This window comes from Anopheles gambiae, chromosome 3, assembly GCF_943734735.2.
Source record: "Anopheles gambiae chromosome 3, idAnoGambNW_F1_1, whole genome shotgun sequence".
NCBI classification, from domain to species: domain Eukaryota; kingdom Metazoa; phylum Arthropoda; class Insecta; order Diptera; family Culicidae; genus Anopheles; species Anopheles gambiae.
Window position 1 is genome coordinate 89999107 of NC_064602.1, and position 18912 is coordinate 90018018.

General features: G+C 50.4%; 5 protein-coding genes across 5 annotated transcripts; 3 read left to right on the forward strand and 2 right to left on the reverse strand.

The window, feature by feature from the left end:
* Positions 1–1232: 1232 nt before the first annotated feature.
* LOC1280909 (ADP-ribosylation factor-like protein 1) lies at positions 1233–3325 on the forward strand. The gene is made up of 4 exons (XM_320779.4): positions 1233–1601; positions 1760–1976; positions 2066–2177; positions 2267–3325. Exons 1-4 carry the CDS (start codon positions 1598–1600, stop codon positions 2474–2476), a joined length of 543 nt encoding a protein of 180 aa, XP_320779.4. The 5' UTR covers positions 1233–1597; the 3' UTR covers positions 2477–3325.
* LOC5667838 (DNA polymerase delta catalytic subunit) lies at positions 3232–7389 on the reverse strand. Its single transcript, XM_001689237.3, has 2 exons — positions 6994–7389; positions 3232–6905 (listed from the first exon to the last, which is right to left on the reverse strand). The coding sequence occupies exons 1-2, from the start codon at positions 7062–7064 to the stop codon at positions 3695–3697; spliced, it is 3282 nt and encodes a 1093-aa protein (XP_001689289.2). The 5' UTR covers positions 7065–7389; the 3' UTR covers positions 3232–3694.
* Positions 7390–8770: 1381 nt separating this feature from the next.
* LOC1280907 (palmitoyltransferase Hip14) lies at positions 8771–14715 on the forward strand. The gene is made up of 4 exons (XM_320777.4): positions 8771–10439; positions 10518–10680; positions 10749–10868; positions 11725–14715. The coding sequence occupies exons 1-4, from the start codon at positions 9219–9221 to the stop codon at positions 12084–12086; spliced, it is 1866 nt and encodes a 621-aa protein (XP_320777.3). The 5' UTR covers positions 8771–9218; the 3' UTR covers positions 12087–14715.
* Positions 14716–14819: 104 nt separating this feature from the next.
* LOC1280906 (transmembrane protein 14 homolog) lies at positions 14820–15645 on the forward strand. The gene is made up of 2 exons (XM_320776.4): positions 14820–15051; positions 15163–15645. The coding sequence occupies exons 1-2, from the start codon at positions 14976–14978 to the stop codon at positions 15423–15425; spliced, it is 339 nt and encodes a 112-aa protein (XP_320776.2). The 5' UTR covers positions 14820–14975; the 3' UTR covers positions 15426–15645.
* An 817-nt stretch (positions 15646–16462) lies between these two features.
* Positions 16463–18849, reverse strand: LOC1280905 (uncharacterized). The gene is made up of 2 exons (XM_320775.5): positions 18405–18849; positions 16463–18344 (listed from the first exon to the last, which is right to left on the reverse strand). Exons 1-2 carry the CDS (start codon positions 18450–18452, stop codon positions 16914–16916), a joined length of 1479 nt encoding a protein of 492 aa, XP_320775.3. The 5' UTR covers positions 18453–18849; the 3' UTR covers positions 16463–16913.
* Between the last annotated feature and the right edge of the window lie 63 nt (positions 18850–18912).

Sequence of the window (18912 nt, forward strand, 5' to 3'; positions counted from 1 at the left end):
TTAACCAGATTCTTAATAGTGTTGGGTAAATCTGATTCAGATTCATGAATCTGTATGACTTTTTTAAATGATTCGTTGAATCTTAATCTCAGTTGCAAAGATTCATGAATCTCAAGGGATTTACACATCTCCAAAACTCCAAGAGCGTGAGCTTCTCATTTTTCTTCTTGTTGGCGTAGCAACCAACGTGGTCATCATGCCAGCCTATACAGGCTTTCGAGGCTTCTTGGCAAGTATCACACAGCCAGATAGTTTGTTTTGCTACGGGGAGACGGATCATGTGTGGCTTGAACCCACGCCGGGCACGTTGCTAGGTGGGATAGCGCAAATTCAATGTTTTGAAAATCATACATCTCTAAACATTCATGAATCCTTTGATATATATTAATTTGAATGGATTTATGAATCTTTTTGATTCATGATTCTTTGAAGATTCATTTGTCCTTTGAGATTCATTAATCGCGAAGGATATCATTTATTCCAGATTCATGAATCCTTAGAGATTCATTAATCTTTCGAGATTTATGAATCCTTGGAGACTCGAATCACTCATCACTGAAGATTCATATGAATGAATCTCAACGAAAGATTCAGGCAACCCAAAACAAATGTTTAACCCACACTAATTTCGGGACTGATCCTGAATACTTATTGGTCCCGGGACTGATTTAGCCCCATTCCATTCCTGATTCCAATTGAATCTCAACCTAAACCAGGAACTGATACCTATTCCTACCAGTCTTGGAACGGGTCTTGAACCCACACCGGTCCTGGAACTGATCCCATGTTATTTGTGATCCCAGTAACTGACCAAAACCTATCTCGATGCTAGCACATCTCCTGATGCCGAACCTTTTATCACCTGGTTCTGATCCCGAAACTAGCCTGGACTTGGACCTGCTCCCACCTGGGCGTCTGTAATAGAGGTGGGCATTTCGATTGGATTTTTTTTCTTAGTTTTGTTGTATCAAAATAATCCTATCACACTTTCCTTTGGGACCAGTTCATTCATTTTTTTTTACGTGAATTGAATGAACTATGTGGTTCTGATTCATTTGACACACCTCTATAATAATACAGCAAATATTTTAAAAATTATAATGCTTTAAATATGCACAGGCTTCAATGATTTAAACTGCTTTTTTCTGTAATTTACAATTTAATAGATTTTCTGTTGAGTGTTGAGAAAATGATTCCCAGAACAAAATGACCACCGGTGCCACCACTGTCATCGCGAACTGTTTTGACAGCGCCCGCAACTCTGACATTTACACGTCAAACAGGTACAGATGTCAAGTATGGGGATGAGACTTTTTTTTTCGCCAGCAAATTTGTGTCTGACCCGTCCGGGTTTTTTTTTGTAGTGTATTCCCGTGCGTGTTTTGTGGACCATTTTGAGGGGTGCCGCACCGTGTAACAGACTGTAGGCTGAAGAATCGTTTTCCACTGGGTCCCAATCGAGCAGCAGGGCTGTGAAAGTGCCGAGACACCTACTTGCCTCCTCCCTTACACCTTGCGGTTGCGGTTGTCCTGTGTTGACACCGTACGTGTGCACAAAAACACAGCAGCAGCAGCAGCAGCAGCAGCAGTGCTAAGAATGGGTACGTCTGACACGGTGGCTGGTTGGCTGGGAGAGGGGGAATGCTGGTGTCTGATAAGGTTTCCACCCACCCGCCGTGCAATGGTGGACCCAATATTGTGCTCCCTCTGTGGCATGTTTTGTTGACGCTTTCCCTCACTTTACTTTCCCAACCGCCAGGCGGACTGTTCAGCTACTTCCGGGGGTTGCTGGGGAGCCGGGAGATGCGGATACTGATACTCGGGCTGGACGGCGCCGGCAAGACGACGATACTGTACCGGCTGCAGGTGGGCGAGGTCGTGACCACAATACCGACGATCGGCTTCAACGTGGAGCAGGTGACGTACAAAAACCTTAAATTCCAAGTGTGGGACCTCGGCGGACAGACCAGCATACGGTAAGCGGGCGTAAAAAGCGGTGCCACGAAGCAGGGAAATGGGATTTTACACGGCGATTTTACGTTTTTTTGTTTTGTTTCGCTTTTAGACCCTATTGGCGTTGTTATTACAGCAACACAGACGCCATCATCTATGTGGTGGATTCCGCCGATAAGGATAGGATAGGCATATCAAAAGATGAGCTACTCTACATGTTAAGGGTAAGTGCGGGACGGCGAGAGCCTTTGCACCAGGCCCGAAATGGACACTTTTTCTTCACACCTTTCCCTGCACCCCAACCACTCTACAGGAAGACGAACTTGCCGGAGCAATACTGGTCGTGCTGGCCAACAAGCAGGACATGGAGGGGTGCATGAGCGTGGCGGAGGTGCACCAAGCGCTCGGGCTGGAAGCGCTGAAAAACCGAACGTTCCAAATATTCAAAACATCCGCCACCAAAGGGGAAGGCCTCGACCAGGCGATGGACTGGCTGTCGAACGCGTTACAGGCGCGGAAATAGCTCCGGCAACAGCAGCTGGACCCCGTTTTTTCCCATTTTTTCCTCCGCCCCAAACGCTACCCAAACCCCCTGTTTCCTTTCACTTCCCCTCTATTATCATTCTTACCTGCCCACTGACGCTGCCGGTTCGCTGCAGGATGGTGCGTTTCGCCATCAACGGCCTCGTGGCGTGCGGCGTGTGAACGATGTGTGTAGCTCGTAAGTTTTTCGTGAGCAAGATGCAGTGCGCAATTTCTGTTGTAGATTAGAGATTGGGGGTTATTACACTTTGCCCCCTTCCAGCGACCTTCGGATCCCTTTCTATGCAAGATTACTTTAGACGACGCGATGCGCGACAAACACATTAGATACGCGCTATGGCATACATATATACATTACCGAGAGATGGGACAGCCCAACCGATTGCTTTCCAAGCCACACACACCCACGAAAAAAGCTTTCCTTTTGTCCCATGCTGCTGGGTGTTAATATGCTTTCCTGTTCGTTTCCCCTAGCAACAGGCGAGGGCAAATCCCCGCTTTATATGCGCAACACGGTTCGCTTCACAATGGAGTAGGCGCATCATCGCCGCTTGCTCTTCAGACCATTCTTGCAATATGCTTTTACCGGACGACGATCCCGGATCAGCACCATTTGCCAGTTTCCTTTGCTCCCCTTCCAGTCACAGTCAGTCATTAGAATTGGCAAAAATCGGCGTTTAACGGTGGTGGCAGCAGCGGAACGGACAACGGAACGAAAATGAGCGCGCGCGCGCGTTTAGATTGAAAAGCATTAATTTTATATTTAAAAAGAAAAAGTATGTACCATTAAACAAATATTATACAAGACGGATTTAAGTTCACAAGTGAATGCTGGAAACAGGAGTTGCGTTTCTGCTGAACAAACAAACGAACGAACGATAGCCTTACAGTGTTTTCCAAGGGTTCTCATATTTGTGAGACACTTCCCTGACTCTTTCTAATGGGAAGTGAACTTCATATGATGGAAATTCGACTCTATGGCACTTCTCATTGGAAATTCCTGTTGGATTTGTCCAGCAAGGATGCTATAGAGTCCAATTCCCATTACATAAAGTTCATTTCACATAAGAAAAATCAATAAAGTGTCCCACAGTTATGAGAACTCCTGGAAAACCCTATTAATCGATACTAATCTAATAGCTTAGATGTGGGGGAAGAAGAACACATGTTTTGTTAAACCCCCGAACACTTCAGATCTTTACCAGGCCGGTACACCGAACCGAGCCACCCGCTTCTCCTGCGTCTCCAGCTCCATCTTGATCTTGGTGCGCATGTAAAATATCGGACAATCGCGGCTCGTACAGATGACCTCCTCGTGCAGCGACCCCTGGCACCGCTGGCACTCCGTCCACAGCCGACAGAATCGTTCCTCGAGCGTACGCTGGGCCGCCAGCTCGCCCTGATACAGTGACGCCTCGTTCGGTGTGCAGTGCGGGCACAGCGCTTTCCCCTCCTGCCCAACGGCCAGCAGTGCCTTGCAGCCCAGGCAAGCGTCACGCTTCTTCGTAAACGCCGCGAGCGCACCCACCTTCGACGTGACCACCGCCCGCGTTCGCGTGTGATCGCCCCGCAGCAGGATCGATTCCGCCTTCTCGCCCAGTATCGGCTCAAAAATGCGCAGCAACGGTTTGGACAGCTGATTCTCGAGATAGTAGTTCGCGTCGATCGGCACACAGTTCTCCAGCACGTAGATCGGATCCTCCGCCTTCATGTAGGCGGGCGTGTTTTTCGCCGCCGCTATCAGCACGTACGGCACCCGGTCGCCCAGCTTGGGCGCGTTGCCCGGGTCGCGCTTCTTCATCTTGTTCGCCAGCTCGACGTGCGCCTGCTTGGCGGCGTAGTCGCTCTTCGCCAGCTCCTTCGTGATGACCAGCTGCGAGATGTCGATCCGGTTGCACAGCAGGTCGGCGATCGTTTGCTTCGCGTACTCGATCGCCCCGTCCGGGTTGCGCTCGATCAGCAGCTTCTGCAGGCAGCTGTTCATCAGGTTCGCCACCAGCGGCGAGTTGTCGCGCCGCACCGTCTCGATGCCCTTGCAGTCCATCTTGTCGTACCGGTCGGGGCGGGTAAAGTACAGGCCGGCGTACCGCTTCTTGTTGATCAGCAGGTACGGATAGTACACCTTCTCGAACTCGAGCTTGATCGGCTTGACGAACTTGGCGCTCACGTAGTCGGCCGCCTCCTTGCCGAGCTCCATGCTGCGCTCGAGCGTCTTCACGCCAAAGTTCACCATCACCGAGTCGGTGTCGCCGTAGATGACGACCGCATCGTTCTCGTACCCGTGCTCCACCGTGTACCGCTGCTCGACCTCCTGCTTCGTCTGCTCGATCATCGTGCGACCGTACGCCGTGACGGAGCCGGAAATTTCCAGGCAGGGCAGCTTGCCGACCTGCGCGCCGGTGAAGCCGTACACGGAGTTGGCGGAGATTTTCAGCGCCAGCTGGCGACCGTCCAGCACGCTCCGCTTGAACGGGTCCGTTTCCACCTTCAGGTCGGCTTTGGCGCGCTTGCGCGCCGCCAGGAGAGATTCGAGAATTTCCGGCAGGATGCCTTTCCGGACCGACGCCTTCACGAACACGTTGTTGGCGGGCGTGTGCGTTAGCTGGTCCGGGCTCAGGCCCAGCTTGTCCTTCATGTTCGGCTGCACCAGCGTGGTGTAGCAGAGGTTGTGCGCCATCATGATGCTCGGGTACAGCGAGGCAAAGTCAAGCGTCGAGATGGGATTGGCGTAGTAGCCGCGCTTCGGCTCGATCACGGTCGCGCCCTCGTACTGCTCCTCCGAGCCGGAGCTCTGGTACGACGGGATCAGGTAGCCGGCGACCCGCGACTTGCGCAGCAGCTGGCTCATCACCTTGATCTGCTGGCCGCGCGTCAGCAGACAGGCCAGCGGTACGCCCGTCACGCGCGCCATCTCCATGTAGTTCACGATGCACATCAGCTTGTTCAGCAGGCGCAGCGGCAGGTACGCATCCTTCAGGCAGTACATCGCGAGCCGGCGCCGCGTCTGCTCGCTCTCGTTCTGCAGATCCGTAATGATGCTGTGATGCACGTCCTCCTTCTGCTCCTGCAGGAAGTGGTAGCTGACCGCGTTCAGCGTGTACGAGCGCAGCTTGTAGTCGCGCAGCAGCACAAACAGCAGATCGAACGGTACGCGGCCCTCGAAGTTCACGAACTTGTTCTCCCGTCGCCCCATCTGCTTCGACTGTATCACCGTGTCCTTGATCACCGACCGGATGTTGGTGACGCGCCCCAGGTACTCAAAGTTGCGCACCTTCAGATGGTTCGCGCGGTTCAGCAGGTACGGCACGTCGAAGTTGTTGATGTTGTACCCGGTCAGTATGTCCGGGTCGAGCTCGCGCACAAAGCACGCCCACCGGTCCAGCAGCTCCTGCTCCGTCTTGTGGCTCAGCACCTGCGCCCCCACGATCGGGGCGCACGTGTTCAGCGTGAACACGTTGCGCAGGAACGGTTCCTGTTCGCCCTGCCGGATCACCATGTTCGCGATCTGGATGACCGGATCGTGCTGCGGCTCGGGAAAGATGCCCTTCCGCCCCGCACACTCAATGTCGAAGCTGAGGATGCGGAACGGGGCCACCTTGGCCCACTCGCCCTCGGGATCGTGCGCGACGAACGCGTTGAACGCAACGTCCACCTCGAGCTGGCAGCGCGTTTCCGGCACGGGCTGGACGCCCTTGCGCCGTGCGGTCCAGCTGCCCGCCGGCAGCTCGATCCAGCTGCACCCGACCACCCCCGTGTCCACCATGAACCGGATGTCGAAGTCGATGTTGCTCTCGTACACCCGGCAGTCCTGGAAGTCCATCGACGGCATCAGCTGCTCGCGCTCCAGCAGCCGCTTGACGGCGGCCAGCAGCTTCGGCAGCGCCACCGTCACGCGGATGAACGTGAACAGATCCTCCCCGTTGTAGCCCATGATCGATTGCCGCTCGACCAGCTCCACCTCCAGCACCGCCTCCTGCACGTTGTCCTTGTTCGTGCGCATATCGTGCAGGACGGCCTTGTCCAGGGCGGCCCGGAACTCCTGCAGGTGGGCCTTGCTGAAGCCGCGCGGCGCCGCCACGTACAGGTAGGGTAGGAAGCCGTGCACGTGCGCACACACCGAGTTGCCCTCCATCGTTACGCCGAACATGCGCATCACCGGCACGGGACCGACCTGTGCCCCGGGCATACCGGCCATCGGCTGGCCGATGTAGTTGTCGATGTCGATCTGCTGGAACACGAGCGCATCCCTGGCCGGATCGAGCGGGGCCGGTGCCGGGCGGCTCCACTTCGCGCAGGTGTTTTCGCTCTCCGGTCCCAGCCCGATGCGGGCCGTGTCGGCATCGTCGTCCAGGTTGGCCAGCTCGGCCTCGAAGTAGCTTTCGAACTCTTCCTCCTCGTCATCGCCACCGCTTGTGTTGGCAAGAGAGGTTAAGCGCACGTTAGTTTTATGTTGTGTACGTGAAAACGAAGTGGAAATATCGACTGTTTGATGCTTACCGGAACTTTTTCGGCCCACTGGACGATGCCGCTTCGTTGGGTTTGGTGAATGGTTTGCGTTTGGTGTTCATTTCGGCGGCAGAGGGACATAGACAGTATGCGGAAGCACACCGACTTGCGAGTCACAACGTTCGAGGAACTTCAGCAGCAACCGCGACGGTTCAATAAAAAAAATCGAAACAAAACACAAACCGACAGCCTCTGGTCGGCAATGATACAGGAAATTACTTGATTAATGCCGACGGTTACAACAATTTAACCACACAACGTATATTTATCCAACGACCCACATACACACCGGCGCGGGCTTGGGTTGTATTTTCCGCGCGATCGAATTGTCATCGAAACGGAGTGTGACAGCTGTCGGTGGGTTGTTTTGCTGCCTCTTTGAGTGTTAAAAAAAGTTGCACAAGTTTTGGATATTTTACAAATCGCGCAATTATTTTTTGTATTTATTATTTGGGAAAATAGCGGAAGATTATGTTTTGCTTTGATTTTGGTTAAAAGTCAGTTTTATAAAAAATCTAGTTAATTTCACAAGGTTAGAGGGCTGCACATCTAAATTTCAAAGATCTTCTTCACTTTGCAAAGTACGCCGAAACAAAAGGCCTCAGTTATTAATTAAAATGAAGTACATGTGACGACCCCTGAAGAGACCTAACACCATAAACTGATCATAGGCCCATTCAGGTCTGGGAACCTATCATGAGCCCATTGCGGCCCTGGAACCGATCATGAACCCATACCTGCTCTGGGACCTATCATGAACCTGTCCTGGCCCTGGAACCAATCATGAACCCATACCAGCCCTAGAACCAATCATGAATGCATACCGGTGCTAGAACCTATCATAAACCCATAAGTGCCCTGGAAGCCTTATCATGGCCCCATATCGGTCCTGGATCCTATCATGAGTTCATCTCGGTCCTGGACCCAATCATGAACCCATTGCTACCCTGGAACCGATTAAGAACCCAAAACCGATCCAAAAATAGCTCGCGAATTCATTTACTTCCTGGTACAGTACCTGAACCAGGAACTGTTCCGGATTCTTATTTGGAACGATACTTGAACCAGTTCCAGTTCCAGTCAACAAACCATACCCGGTAGTAAATGCACCGACAAACCGACGTGAAACTGGCGTTACAAAAGTGTCCCACACGAAAGTACTGTCATTTACCAGTGAGGCGATCACTTCTGTCAAAGTAAGCTCTGTTCACTGCTGCTTCGATGTAAACAACTTTTCTAAATACAAATTGCGAAGGAAGTGTGAGGCAAGATTTTGTGAGAATTCTTGGACAAAACACCCAGGAAAATCATTTTATAAGTTTCCAAATCAATGCAAAAGATGTCAGAAGTACATAAAACAATACGCATTGGAATTTGCGAAGAAAAACAAAAAGGGGATTTAGCAGTTTCTTCTCTGTGTCAGTGTAGTAAGCGAATCATTATAGAGATGGCGCTAGTGTTTAACGTATTTTCATTTGAAATAAGGAGACAACTTTTGAAGCTCATTTTGTTCGAAGTGTCACGTCGGTTTGTCGGTGGTAAATGTGCGGAGTAGAAATAGTGTAGGAATCCAGCGTAGAAATTCAGCGTAGGAATTAAGCAGACGAAATAGTGCAGGAATTTAAGTAGAATTTGTTATACAAAATGGTAAGGAATCTTTAGAACATGCATATTGTTGTCATCCACGCGATGTTCCAACCGCTGCTTTTTATCAATCTCTTGCATTTTATTTCTTTTTCTTTCCCAAATGAAAAAAACACAAACTTGTCACAACTGTCACCACTGTCACAATAACGAAGAGGATGAAAAAAATCGAAACCTGCGGATTGATAAAAAGTGCGATGAATGAATTTAATTTCGGAACATTAGTGAGGGGCCGCCGCGAAAAGTGATCCTTCCGTGCGATAACAACCCTCGAACTGCGGGGGAGCAGCAGGAAGAGGACGAACCCTTGTGTTGTGTTGGGACGAACATATCATTTTCCGGTTCAGTGCAGTGCGGAATCTAATCGCGCGGTTTCCACAGTACGCCAAGCGTGAAAATAAATTAGGGCGCCCTTCCGCCTGAGATTAGATTAATCCCCAAACATCGATAGGTAGAGCGAGAGAGAGAAAGAGAGCATCTTCCCCTGTGGGCCGGACTGCAACGTACGGGGTGGACTCGGGAGGGGCTCCGTTTGGCTCCAAAACACGCCACCGCCTAAAGCGAGTGGAAGCATGTACCAAAGCGCTTGCACTGCGGCGGCCGCCGGCGGTTGCTCCGAGCCGGAGCGCCACGACCGGGACGGGCTGATCACGCACGAGACGGCCGTCGCCCCGGTCGAGCACGACTACAGCGGGTTCGATATCGTGAAGGCCACCCAGTACGGGGCGATAGCGCGCGTGAAGGAGCTGATCGAGGCGGGCTGGGATGTGAACCAGCCGGACAGCGAAACGGTCACGCTGCTGCACTGGGCCGCCATCAACAATCGCAAGGACATCATCAAGTACTTTCTCGACAAGGGCGCGATAGTGGATGCGGTGGGCGGCGAGCTGAACGCGACCCCGCTGCACTGGGCCACCCGGCAGGGCCATCTGGGGGCGGTCGTGCTGCTGCTGGCGGCCGGTGCCGACCCTAGCCTGCGCGACGCGGAGGGCTGCTCCTGCATCCATCTGGCGGCACAGTTCGGCCACACGGCGCTGGTGGCGTACTTCATAGCGCGGGGCGTCAATCCGGACCTGCAGGACCGGGGCGGCATGACGGCGCTGATGTGGGCGGCGTGGAAGATATCCGCCCTCGATCCGGTCCGGTTGCTGCTGACGCTCGGCGCCAATCCAAGCCTGGCCGATCACACGCACGGCAATACGGCGCTGCACTGGGCGATACTGGCGCGCAACGCGACCGCCATCAGCACGCTGGTCCTGAAGGGCAAGGCGAACATGGAGGTGCCGAACCTGCGGGGAGACACGCCGCTCACGATGCTGCAGCCGCACCTGGGCTCGATCTGGATCGGCACGAAGGTGTCGGACCGGATCCGGGAGGCCACGCAGCAGTCGCACCGGCGCAACCCGCTCGTCCGCATGACGCTCGACAAGCGGTTCCGCTGGTGGAGCATGATCGCGACGCCGTTCCTCGTCTTCTACCTGGTCGGGCTGGTGTTCTGTGCCGACACGCAGATCATCATCAAAATATTCCTGCTCGCCTGCCTGTACAGCGTGGCGTACACGATCGGGCAGCACCTGTTCGACGAGAATCTGATGGCGCTGCTGCCGCTGAGCGTCTACATGGCGACGAAGCTGTGGTTCTACGTCACCTGGCTGACGTACATTGCGCCGACGGTTTCGTTTCTCGCCTCGCTGGCGTTCCTCGCGTGCAGTGCAGGGCTGTGGGTGTGCTTTCTCAAGTCGTGGCGCGGCAACCCGGGCGTCATCCAGCCGACACAAGAGCAGCGGTTTAGGGTGCGTTGGGAAAAGAAGGGTTTATTGTACGAAAAATAGGCAATTAATGGTTTGTTTGTCTTTTCTTTTCATTTCCAGACCATCATTGAACTTTCAGAGCGTGGTGCAAGCGGATTTGAACCGTCGGCTTTCTGCTCCGCCTGTCTGGTCCGGCGGCCGGTACGCTCGAAGCACTGCTCCGTGTGCGATCGGTGCGTCGCCCGGTTCGACCATCACTGCCCGTGGGTGGGCAACTGTATCGGTGTGTATTGGAGCGCATTGCGCTTCCCCTTGCGACCATTGTGTAACACGTAATTCGTTTCGTTGCAGGTGCGAAAAATCACAAATACTTTATGGGATTCCTGTGGATGCTGCTGATCATGTGCGGCTGGATGCTGTACGGCGGCTCCAATTTCTACGTGCAAACGTGCTCCATCAATATGGATGAGGGTAAAGGGGGGGTCTCGGGCACAGAATCAAAGGAAAAAAGGAGAAATGATTATTTTAGTGATGGAAAAGATGAAGTTTTCGTCGGAATCGATTCCGGAATCAGTTCCTTGGTCGGAATCGGCTGCAGAATGGGTTCCGAAATCGTCTCCGGAATTAGCACCCGAATCGGAAACGAATTGGAATTGGCTTCGGAATCGAACTCGGCGCCGGAATCGGAATTAGCTCCGAAATCAGAATCGGGTTCGAAATCGGATTCGGTTTCTGCATCTCCATAAGAAGAAACGTTTGGATTCGATGATGCTACGTATTTATAATCGCAAAGAGTCAAAATTTACGTGTGAACGATCCATTCTCATGGAGATTCCCGGACTGATTTCGCTTCTGGGGCTTTTTATTTGATTCTTTTATTTGATTATTTGAACTGATTCTCATTCCGGAGCTAATTCCATTTCTGGAATCCATACTTAATTCCGTTACCGGTGCAAATTGCGGTTCCCTGTTCGATTCCGATTCCAGAGCCGATTTTGATTTCGGAGCTGATTCCGATCCAGCAATTGATTCTGAATCAATTCCAGAATCGGCTCCGGAATGGGTTCCGGAATCGGCTCCGGATTTTTTTTCCGGAATTAACTTCCGAATCGGAATCGGCTCCTTAAATGCCTCAGGAATTGGTTCCGGAATCGAAATCGGCTCCAGAGTCAACTCCGGAATCGACTCCGAAGTCAACTCCGTAATCGGAATCGATTCCAGCATCGTAATCGGCTCCGGAATTGATTCCGAACACGGAATCGGAATCGAGTAGGTCTATTTCCGAGTTCCCACCACTGAACTAATACATATTTCCTCTACACCTCAGGTTTATGGTCAGCACTGCAAGCGATCGGTTCCTGCAATCCGTGGGTCGGCTGGGTGATGGGCAACGCGCTGCTGCACATGTCCTGGGTGACCGTGCTGACCATCTGCCAGAGCTACCAGGTCGTCTGTCTGGGCATGACGACGAACGAACGGCTGAACCGGGGCCGCTACCGCCACTTCCAGGCCAAGGGCGGCAAGAGCCCGTTCAACCGTGGGCCGGTGAAAAATCTGTTCGACTTTCTCGAGTGCAGCTGCTTCGGGCTGGTGCAGCCGCAGCGCACCGACTGGATGCAGTTCTTCGAGTTCGACAAGCACGTCGAGCACGAGCCACTGCTGCGGCCCGACAACTTTCAGTACGTCTGAGCTCGGGTCGGCAGCGAGCAAGGGGACGCACAGGAAGACGCAGCAGGACAGCAGCCCGTTGAGCCCGCCGACCGGCAACCGGAACCGCACCAGGCGGCCCGCCCGGAACCCGGCGGAGCGCGAGTTGGCCACGCTGCTGCGGACGGAAACGATCAACGCGATGCTAAAGTGTGGCAGCAAGTCGAAACTGTACTGATGGTTCAGCAGGCGACCGGCGAAGGCCGTGGTGCAGCAGTGTGAAGGTAACCAAGGTGGCGGTTGAGCAAATTCTCTAGTACCCATCGATTGCATCGATTCTCCTCTCTCTCTCTGGCTTTTTACGCAAAAAAACAGTGATAGCTGAGTGAGTTTGGATGGTGAAAGTGTGTTGGTGATTTAGCGAAGCAGTTAAAAGTTTTCCTTTCCCCGTTTCGTCCATTTTCGTCGGTGCATTTTTCCGCCTCGTTTTGTGCATTATTTACGCAGACGGCGGATGGGATAGGGCAAGCAGGTGGTCGCACTATCGTAGAATTAATTATAGTATTTTGGTAATCATTTTCCTGTGCTGTTTTTTTTTAAACATGAGTGTGGGAGTGCGCAAGAACCGAAAGGCTTTAGATAGGGAGTTAAGAAGATTACGCAGCAAATAGTGTGGGCAGGAAACGCTTATAGAAAAAAAACATAAAGCACAGAACAATGCCCCGTTCACACACAGACACACCAACCATACCAATGATGATGAAATAAGTACGCTATACAAACGGGGACAAAAAAGGGAAAATTAGAGCACGTGTTCGGCAAAAAAAGAGAAGGAAAACGAACAAATGAAAGACACAAATTACTAGCATGTAAGAAGCAAAACATATTGAAACTGTGAAGGAGTAGGGTGTAGGATTAAGGGCAAGATGAAGAAACATTTAAAAGTCAGACACACAAACCCCCATACACACCAAACAGAACGGTCGATCGTAGTAGGATGGGCGTATTATGCGTACAGAAACAAAAGATTACAATTCATTCCATTGATCGCGGTGGAAACGAGCCTGTAGTGAACCTTTGTAAAGTCACAGGACACAAAACGCATCTCGGTCACTCGGCTGACCGATTGCCGCTGTGTGTATTGCATACCATTTGCATCCTTTTAAGAGACATAAGCAAGTGACACGTACGCACTGTATTGTAAAGTGTATTGATTGCATCCAACTATCCCGTTTCCCATTGTGCTCGGTGTGTAAAAAAAAACAAAACAAAAATATGAAGAGAAACGGTTCCGTTTTGTTCATCGCTCGTGCTCCTTGCGCCATCATTAAGCGCCGTCACAAATGAAACCATTATCGATCCAGCCCAAAATCAAGCAATAAGTGTTGTTGCTAGTTGTGTTTCCAAACGTATATTTCACTATCCTAACCTAGAGCGAAATCCATGTAGATAGTGTTATAAAGAAAACTGTTGGCCAGTGCTGAGGGTCGGCGTTTCGTTGTTCGTGCCGCAAAACCCGATATGTGTGCGTGGAAGTACTGGGCGGGAGTGAGGTGACGAAAATGGGGAGGGACAAATGCAAACTAATCAACGCTGCGGTGAGCTCTATCTCGTATCCTTGCTAAACTGTTAGCTGCTATCTAATGAAGTACTATATTCAGGGAGTAAACTTATAGGGAGAAGAATTAAACACACATACACAGAGAGAAAACACCACCGTCCCTTTTGCGAGTAGAAGAGTGTTGATTTTGTAGATCGTTCTTAGTCGTTTATTCAGCTTTTTGCAAAAGTCTTTCCATTTGTGAAATTTCATCCCGCTTTGTTTTGGGCCCTTTCGATCGTCAGCACAGTTTGATTGATTGGTTTATCAAATCCGCACGATAAGCTTTCCGCAACAGTGTAAGGGTTTACTTCAACCGTTAGCTAATCTAACCCCACTCGCTATTACCGAACTATTCCTTCACAATCGTATTCCGTTCTGAAACATTCTAGTCATTCTTCAGCAGAAATCCTCTGTGCAGAACGGGGACGGCATGCACACTATTACCGGCACACGGTCGGTACCAGAATCAGAGAGTCAGTAGGGTGGTCAAACCTGGTTAAGCGAGTGCGCGGCGGAAGAGCTGTAAATTCTTCCAGTAACAAATACACACACACACGAAACAAAACAAAACAAAAAAGCATCAATTTAGGACTAACTGAACGCTTCTTCCAGCTCGCTTGTTCTTATTGTTCCTTGTGGCCCCCGCGGAAAGTGAGGAGCAGAACGAGTGTTTGCAAAACGATTCTCACCCTTCCGACCACGCGGTTTGGCCAAGCGCGCGCGCACACACACGCACTATCGTTAGGAATGGGAGAAAGCTCCTAAGCAATCGGAAAACAGTTACAAACCATATAAGGCCACCTTAAAGAAAACGGGCCCCATTGTATGTGTAATATTTCCCCTTTATTAAATGCTGGGCCCGAAGGGGGGCCTCGATGGTGCATTTAGGCGAACATACGAACCAGGCAGAGGCAAACACAAAATATAGCCGTACATATAGGAATAGAGTATCTAAACGTTAACCACCAAAAAAACTTGGAGTTCCATTCTTCTATTCGCACACCCACAAAGCACAGGCAATAATGTATTGATAATAAAGATAATAAACAGTAGATAAACAATACATAATCCGTAGGAATCGCCAACGCCAACGGGCTTGCAACGGAAAGAAAGCGTTCAATTCAAATCCAATCACACCCTTCGGCAGCTGTCAAACGCGGTCCCGCTGACGTTGACGTTTGCCGCGGCTAGTGACAGCCGGATCGTGCGGAAAGTTTATTTACATGCCGTCTTCTACCTCCCGAAAAACACGATCCCTCAGCAGTTGCGCATCGTAAAACAAGTGATTTTTTGTGTGTGTAAAGCTTAACAAATTCTAACCTGTGAAAATGCCGGCCGATATTCTTGGATTCGCTTACGCAGCAACGGTGGCCGCCGGTGGCATTGTCGGATACGCGAAAGCAGGTTTGTTGTGTGGAAGGGTCGGTCGGGGGGAGATGTTTCGCAATCCTCCGAAAGACTTTATTTTCATCCACGTTTGTTGTTGTTTTGCTCCTTTTTTGTTTTGTGGTACAGGTTCCGTCCCCTCGCTGGCAGCCGGTCTTACCTTCGGCGCACTGCTCGGGTACGGTGCGCTGCTGTCGTCGAACGAGCCGCCCCGGCCCCTGCTGCAGATCGGCACGGCCCTGGTGCTGGCCGGTATGATGGGGTCGCGGTGGGCCCGCTCGGGCAAGTTCATGCCGCCGGGACTGATCTGCGTGCTGTCCTGCGCAATGCTTGCCCGCGGTCTTATCTACCACAACCGCTATCTGCCGATGATTGGCGCCAAGCAAGAGTAGAGATTGCGTACGGGGCAGGAGGTCGTTAAATTATGCATTTATGCAACGGGCGCTGTCGGACGGGCCGGCACTGATGCAATATTTCACCCAGCGCCCAATGGGGTCGAAGGTTGTGTCGTGCCGTGGGTCGTGGAAGATAGCGTGCGCAAAGTGACAAGAACGTCGAATCACGGTGATGGGAATATAGCGATAAAATAAAAGTACTAGTATTGTTTCCATACGCTAAGGTACATTTTTGATGGTAGAGAAGGAAAAACAACACGAAAGAACGAATTGAGCTCGGTTGGATAGATACAGAAGTGAACAGAGTGATGAGAAACCTCACAGAATCCGGGGACAGAATCCGGGGAGCGGCGCAATTAGAGCAGGAATCGCTTGTCCAATGTCATCAACCGCATTGACTATGTCTGTCCGTCTGAATCAACCAGCAATAACGTACTGAGTAGATCACTTGCTGGAGCTAAGTCAGAAGCTCAGCTCAGAGGGATAACACCTCAGATACCTTCCCCTGTATCACTCGAAGCAGACTTGCGCCGGATTGGTGTCTCCAGTTGGAGATTTGCAGCACAAGACCGGGCGTTATGGCGCCACATTCTGTTCACGGCACGAGTCGACCGATGGCTCAAGTCCGTTATATATATAGGTCCCTAGCAGCTCAACAAGCTCCTTTAGCACAATCTCCATATACTGAGGAATCAGTGGTAGGCTCAATGTCCTTGAACAATATCCAATGTTAATACACTGTGCAAAGAAAGTGGAAGATATTTCCTACCTCGAGATCATCGTCCCGTTTTTTGGAGCATCTGCCGAGGAGTAATCTTCTTGACCAAGGTCTGGAACAGAATATTCATATTCATATTCATTTTTAGTTATCTACCTTCTAAAATACTTAAATAATACTTCTTACCTACGTTCCTAACCTTACAAAAATTAGGGCAGCACGTGATTATGGTAGGTTCTGAGGCGGTGTCGGAAAGAGGATAAGGGGAAGGGTTGGGGTGGATGGGGTGGGATCTTCAATCATGTTGTTCAAGAGGTTTTATTACTATTTTTTAATTCAGATTAATTATTTATTGAGTAATTATTATTCAATATTTATAATTGTTAAGTAACATTGTTGATATAGTTTCATATAGCAGTTGTTATTGATTGGTAAGTTGTTAATGGCGCTTAAATATGTGATCGTTTAACGAGCTTTGATTAGAGATAAAGTTTAAATAAAGATAAAGATAAAGAGATAAAGTTAAGCGGCGGATCTAACGGTAGGCGGACTAAGCGGCCGTCTGGAGCCCGTCGATGTAGGGGCCCCGTAGATCGATATTCTGACCCTCCCTTTTGCTCTATCATCATCTATAGGGGCCTCCATTCGTCGTACCGCTTAGCGCCCCTGATATTCTAAATCCGCCTACTAACGCCTACTAATATTGAATAAACCTACTAAAGGCACTCAAAGGTTCCAATTGGAACCTTAGCTCCATCGTTACAAATCTAATCCATCGTTACAAATTTCAAACTTTTTCTTACTTCGTACACATCATGTAAGTCACGAATTTCGATATTCGGAACGTTGGGTAACAGTGTTGCAACCTGTTGGCCAATGTCATGCCGCCGAGAAGGAAAAGAGCATATAATTAGTCGAGTCAGCCGAAGCATCGGTTCGATTGTTTTGAGAAAAATAAAACAGTTCGAATATACAGAAGTTTCTAGCACGAGCGTTTCCAGCGCAGGCAGTTTGGGAAGTGCCGCAGCTAGCTCTCGATAACGCGGCCGATCTGAATAGGAGTAACACTTGAGCCATAGCGTGTGTAGCCGGCGCATGCGTTCTGCAAACAGATCACACAGTCCGTTCAGCTGTGAGGAATCACATCTAATCAGGAGACATTCTATCGATGCAAACTGCGCCAACGATGGCCAATCAATTTGGGTGGCGTCTCCCAACTCAAGTCTTTCCAGAAGTGGCATGCGAAAGCCAGCGAACGATAACATTTTGTTGCTGTCCTTAATTGCCAAATGTCGCAGGTTCATTAGGTTGGAGAGGTGATGGAAGGATGCCGGGTTTATCATGCGCAGATACGAGAGCGACAGGCGCTCCAGCTGTACGCACGTTTCGCCAATGGCTTGCAGCGTCTCATCCGTCACCAACAGAGGGTGAACTTGTAATATCGTAAGCTGTGTTAGCTGCCGATAAAACTGACTCCCATACGTTGAATTGGCTCTCACGAGCAGGGAAAGTGAGCGATGCTTCGATAGTGTCTGCATTACCAGCTCTGTCAGCTGCTTCAGCTTCCAGTACGGTTCCTGGCCACCGTGCTGTACATACTGCTTACCAATGATGGACCCCAGATCTATTTCTAACACCGAAACGTTCAGGCTCCCCATTTTGGGGCAATCGATCCTGCCGGGCCAAACGTTGCTCAGCAACAGCTTTTGCAGTGAACGGTTGACAAGGCTCAGCTGACTAAACGGGTACGGATTATCCGTAGCTTCATGTCCGATGTACAACACTTGCAAACTTTCCATCTTAGTCACCACACCCGAAAGTTTTACGGCAATTTTGTGCAATTCATACCCGAGATCTAGCTTCAGCACAACCAATTGCTGTATCAAGCGCGTCGCGAGTAGCTTGTCGTGGGCAGCTTGCACATCATCGAGACTGCCTGGCTTAGGGTGACACCTCACGTCGAGATGAAAGCGGCGGTAGGAACGTTTTGTACGCTGCAGCAGTGTGACTGCCTCTTCCATCGTTTCTAAAACGTTTCTCAGTGGCGGAAGATCTTCTTTTCGGTTGGTTTTCTTGCGGCTGCTCAGCACAAACCGACGTGCACTGTAGTCGGCAAACATTTCCTCCAAACGGTGGCATGTTAGTGAAACTGCCTTCAATGATTCGAGATTCAGATGGTCAAAAATGAAGAAAATGAGCTGAAAGGTGAAACGGAACCATGAAACTATCCAGGAATTATTTAAAAGCTGCATTCTTACCTCTGGAGACAGCTTGTCGAAAGGGGATCCGGCATCGGAGGGTTCCATTATATTTCCGCTCCTATTAACGCTTGGATTGTTAATGTATCTGTAAAATCAGACGAATTGCTATGCTACATTCGGCTAGCGTCAAGGGGTGATTTCCTGTAGATGTGGTTTTGCGAAAACATTGGGTTTAAAACATCTGGCTGACAGTGTGTTTGGTCATAAAACCATGTTCGGCCATAAACACACGAACTGGAATTTCGCGGGCGAGAAACTCCGCCTACTGTAGACGGTCTGCCAGCGCCACAGTGGCGACATCTGGAATAGTTTGCGTAAAAGTCCATATATAAAAAAATTGTGGCCAATTTTTGCGGTATTTCATCCACACGAACTGTCAAACGATGGTTCTGGCCAGTATGGCCAGATTATTTTGGCGGTTATGGTCACTTCCAGACACACCGAAAAATCACCGTAATGAAAAAAATCGGATGAAATATAACGCATTATAACGTTTCTTTTTTCG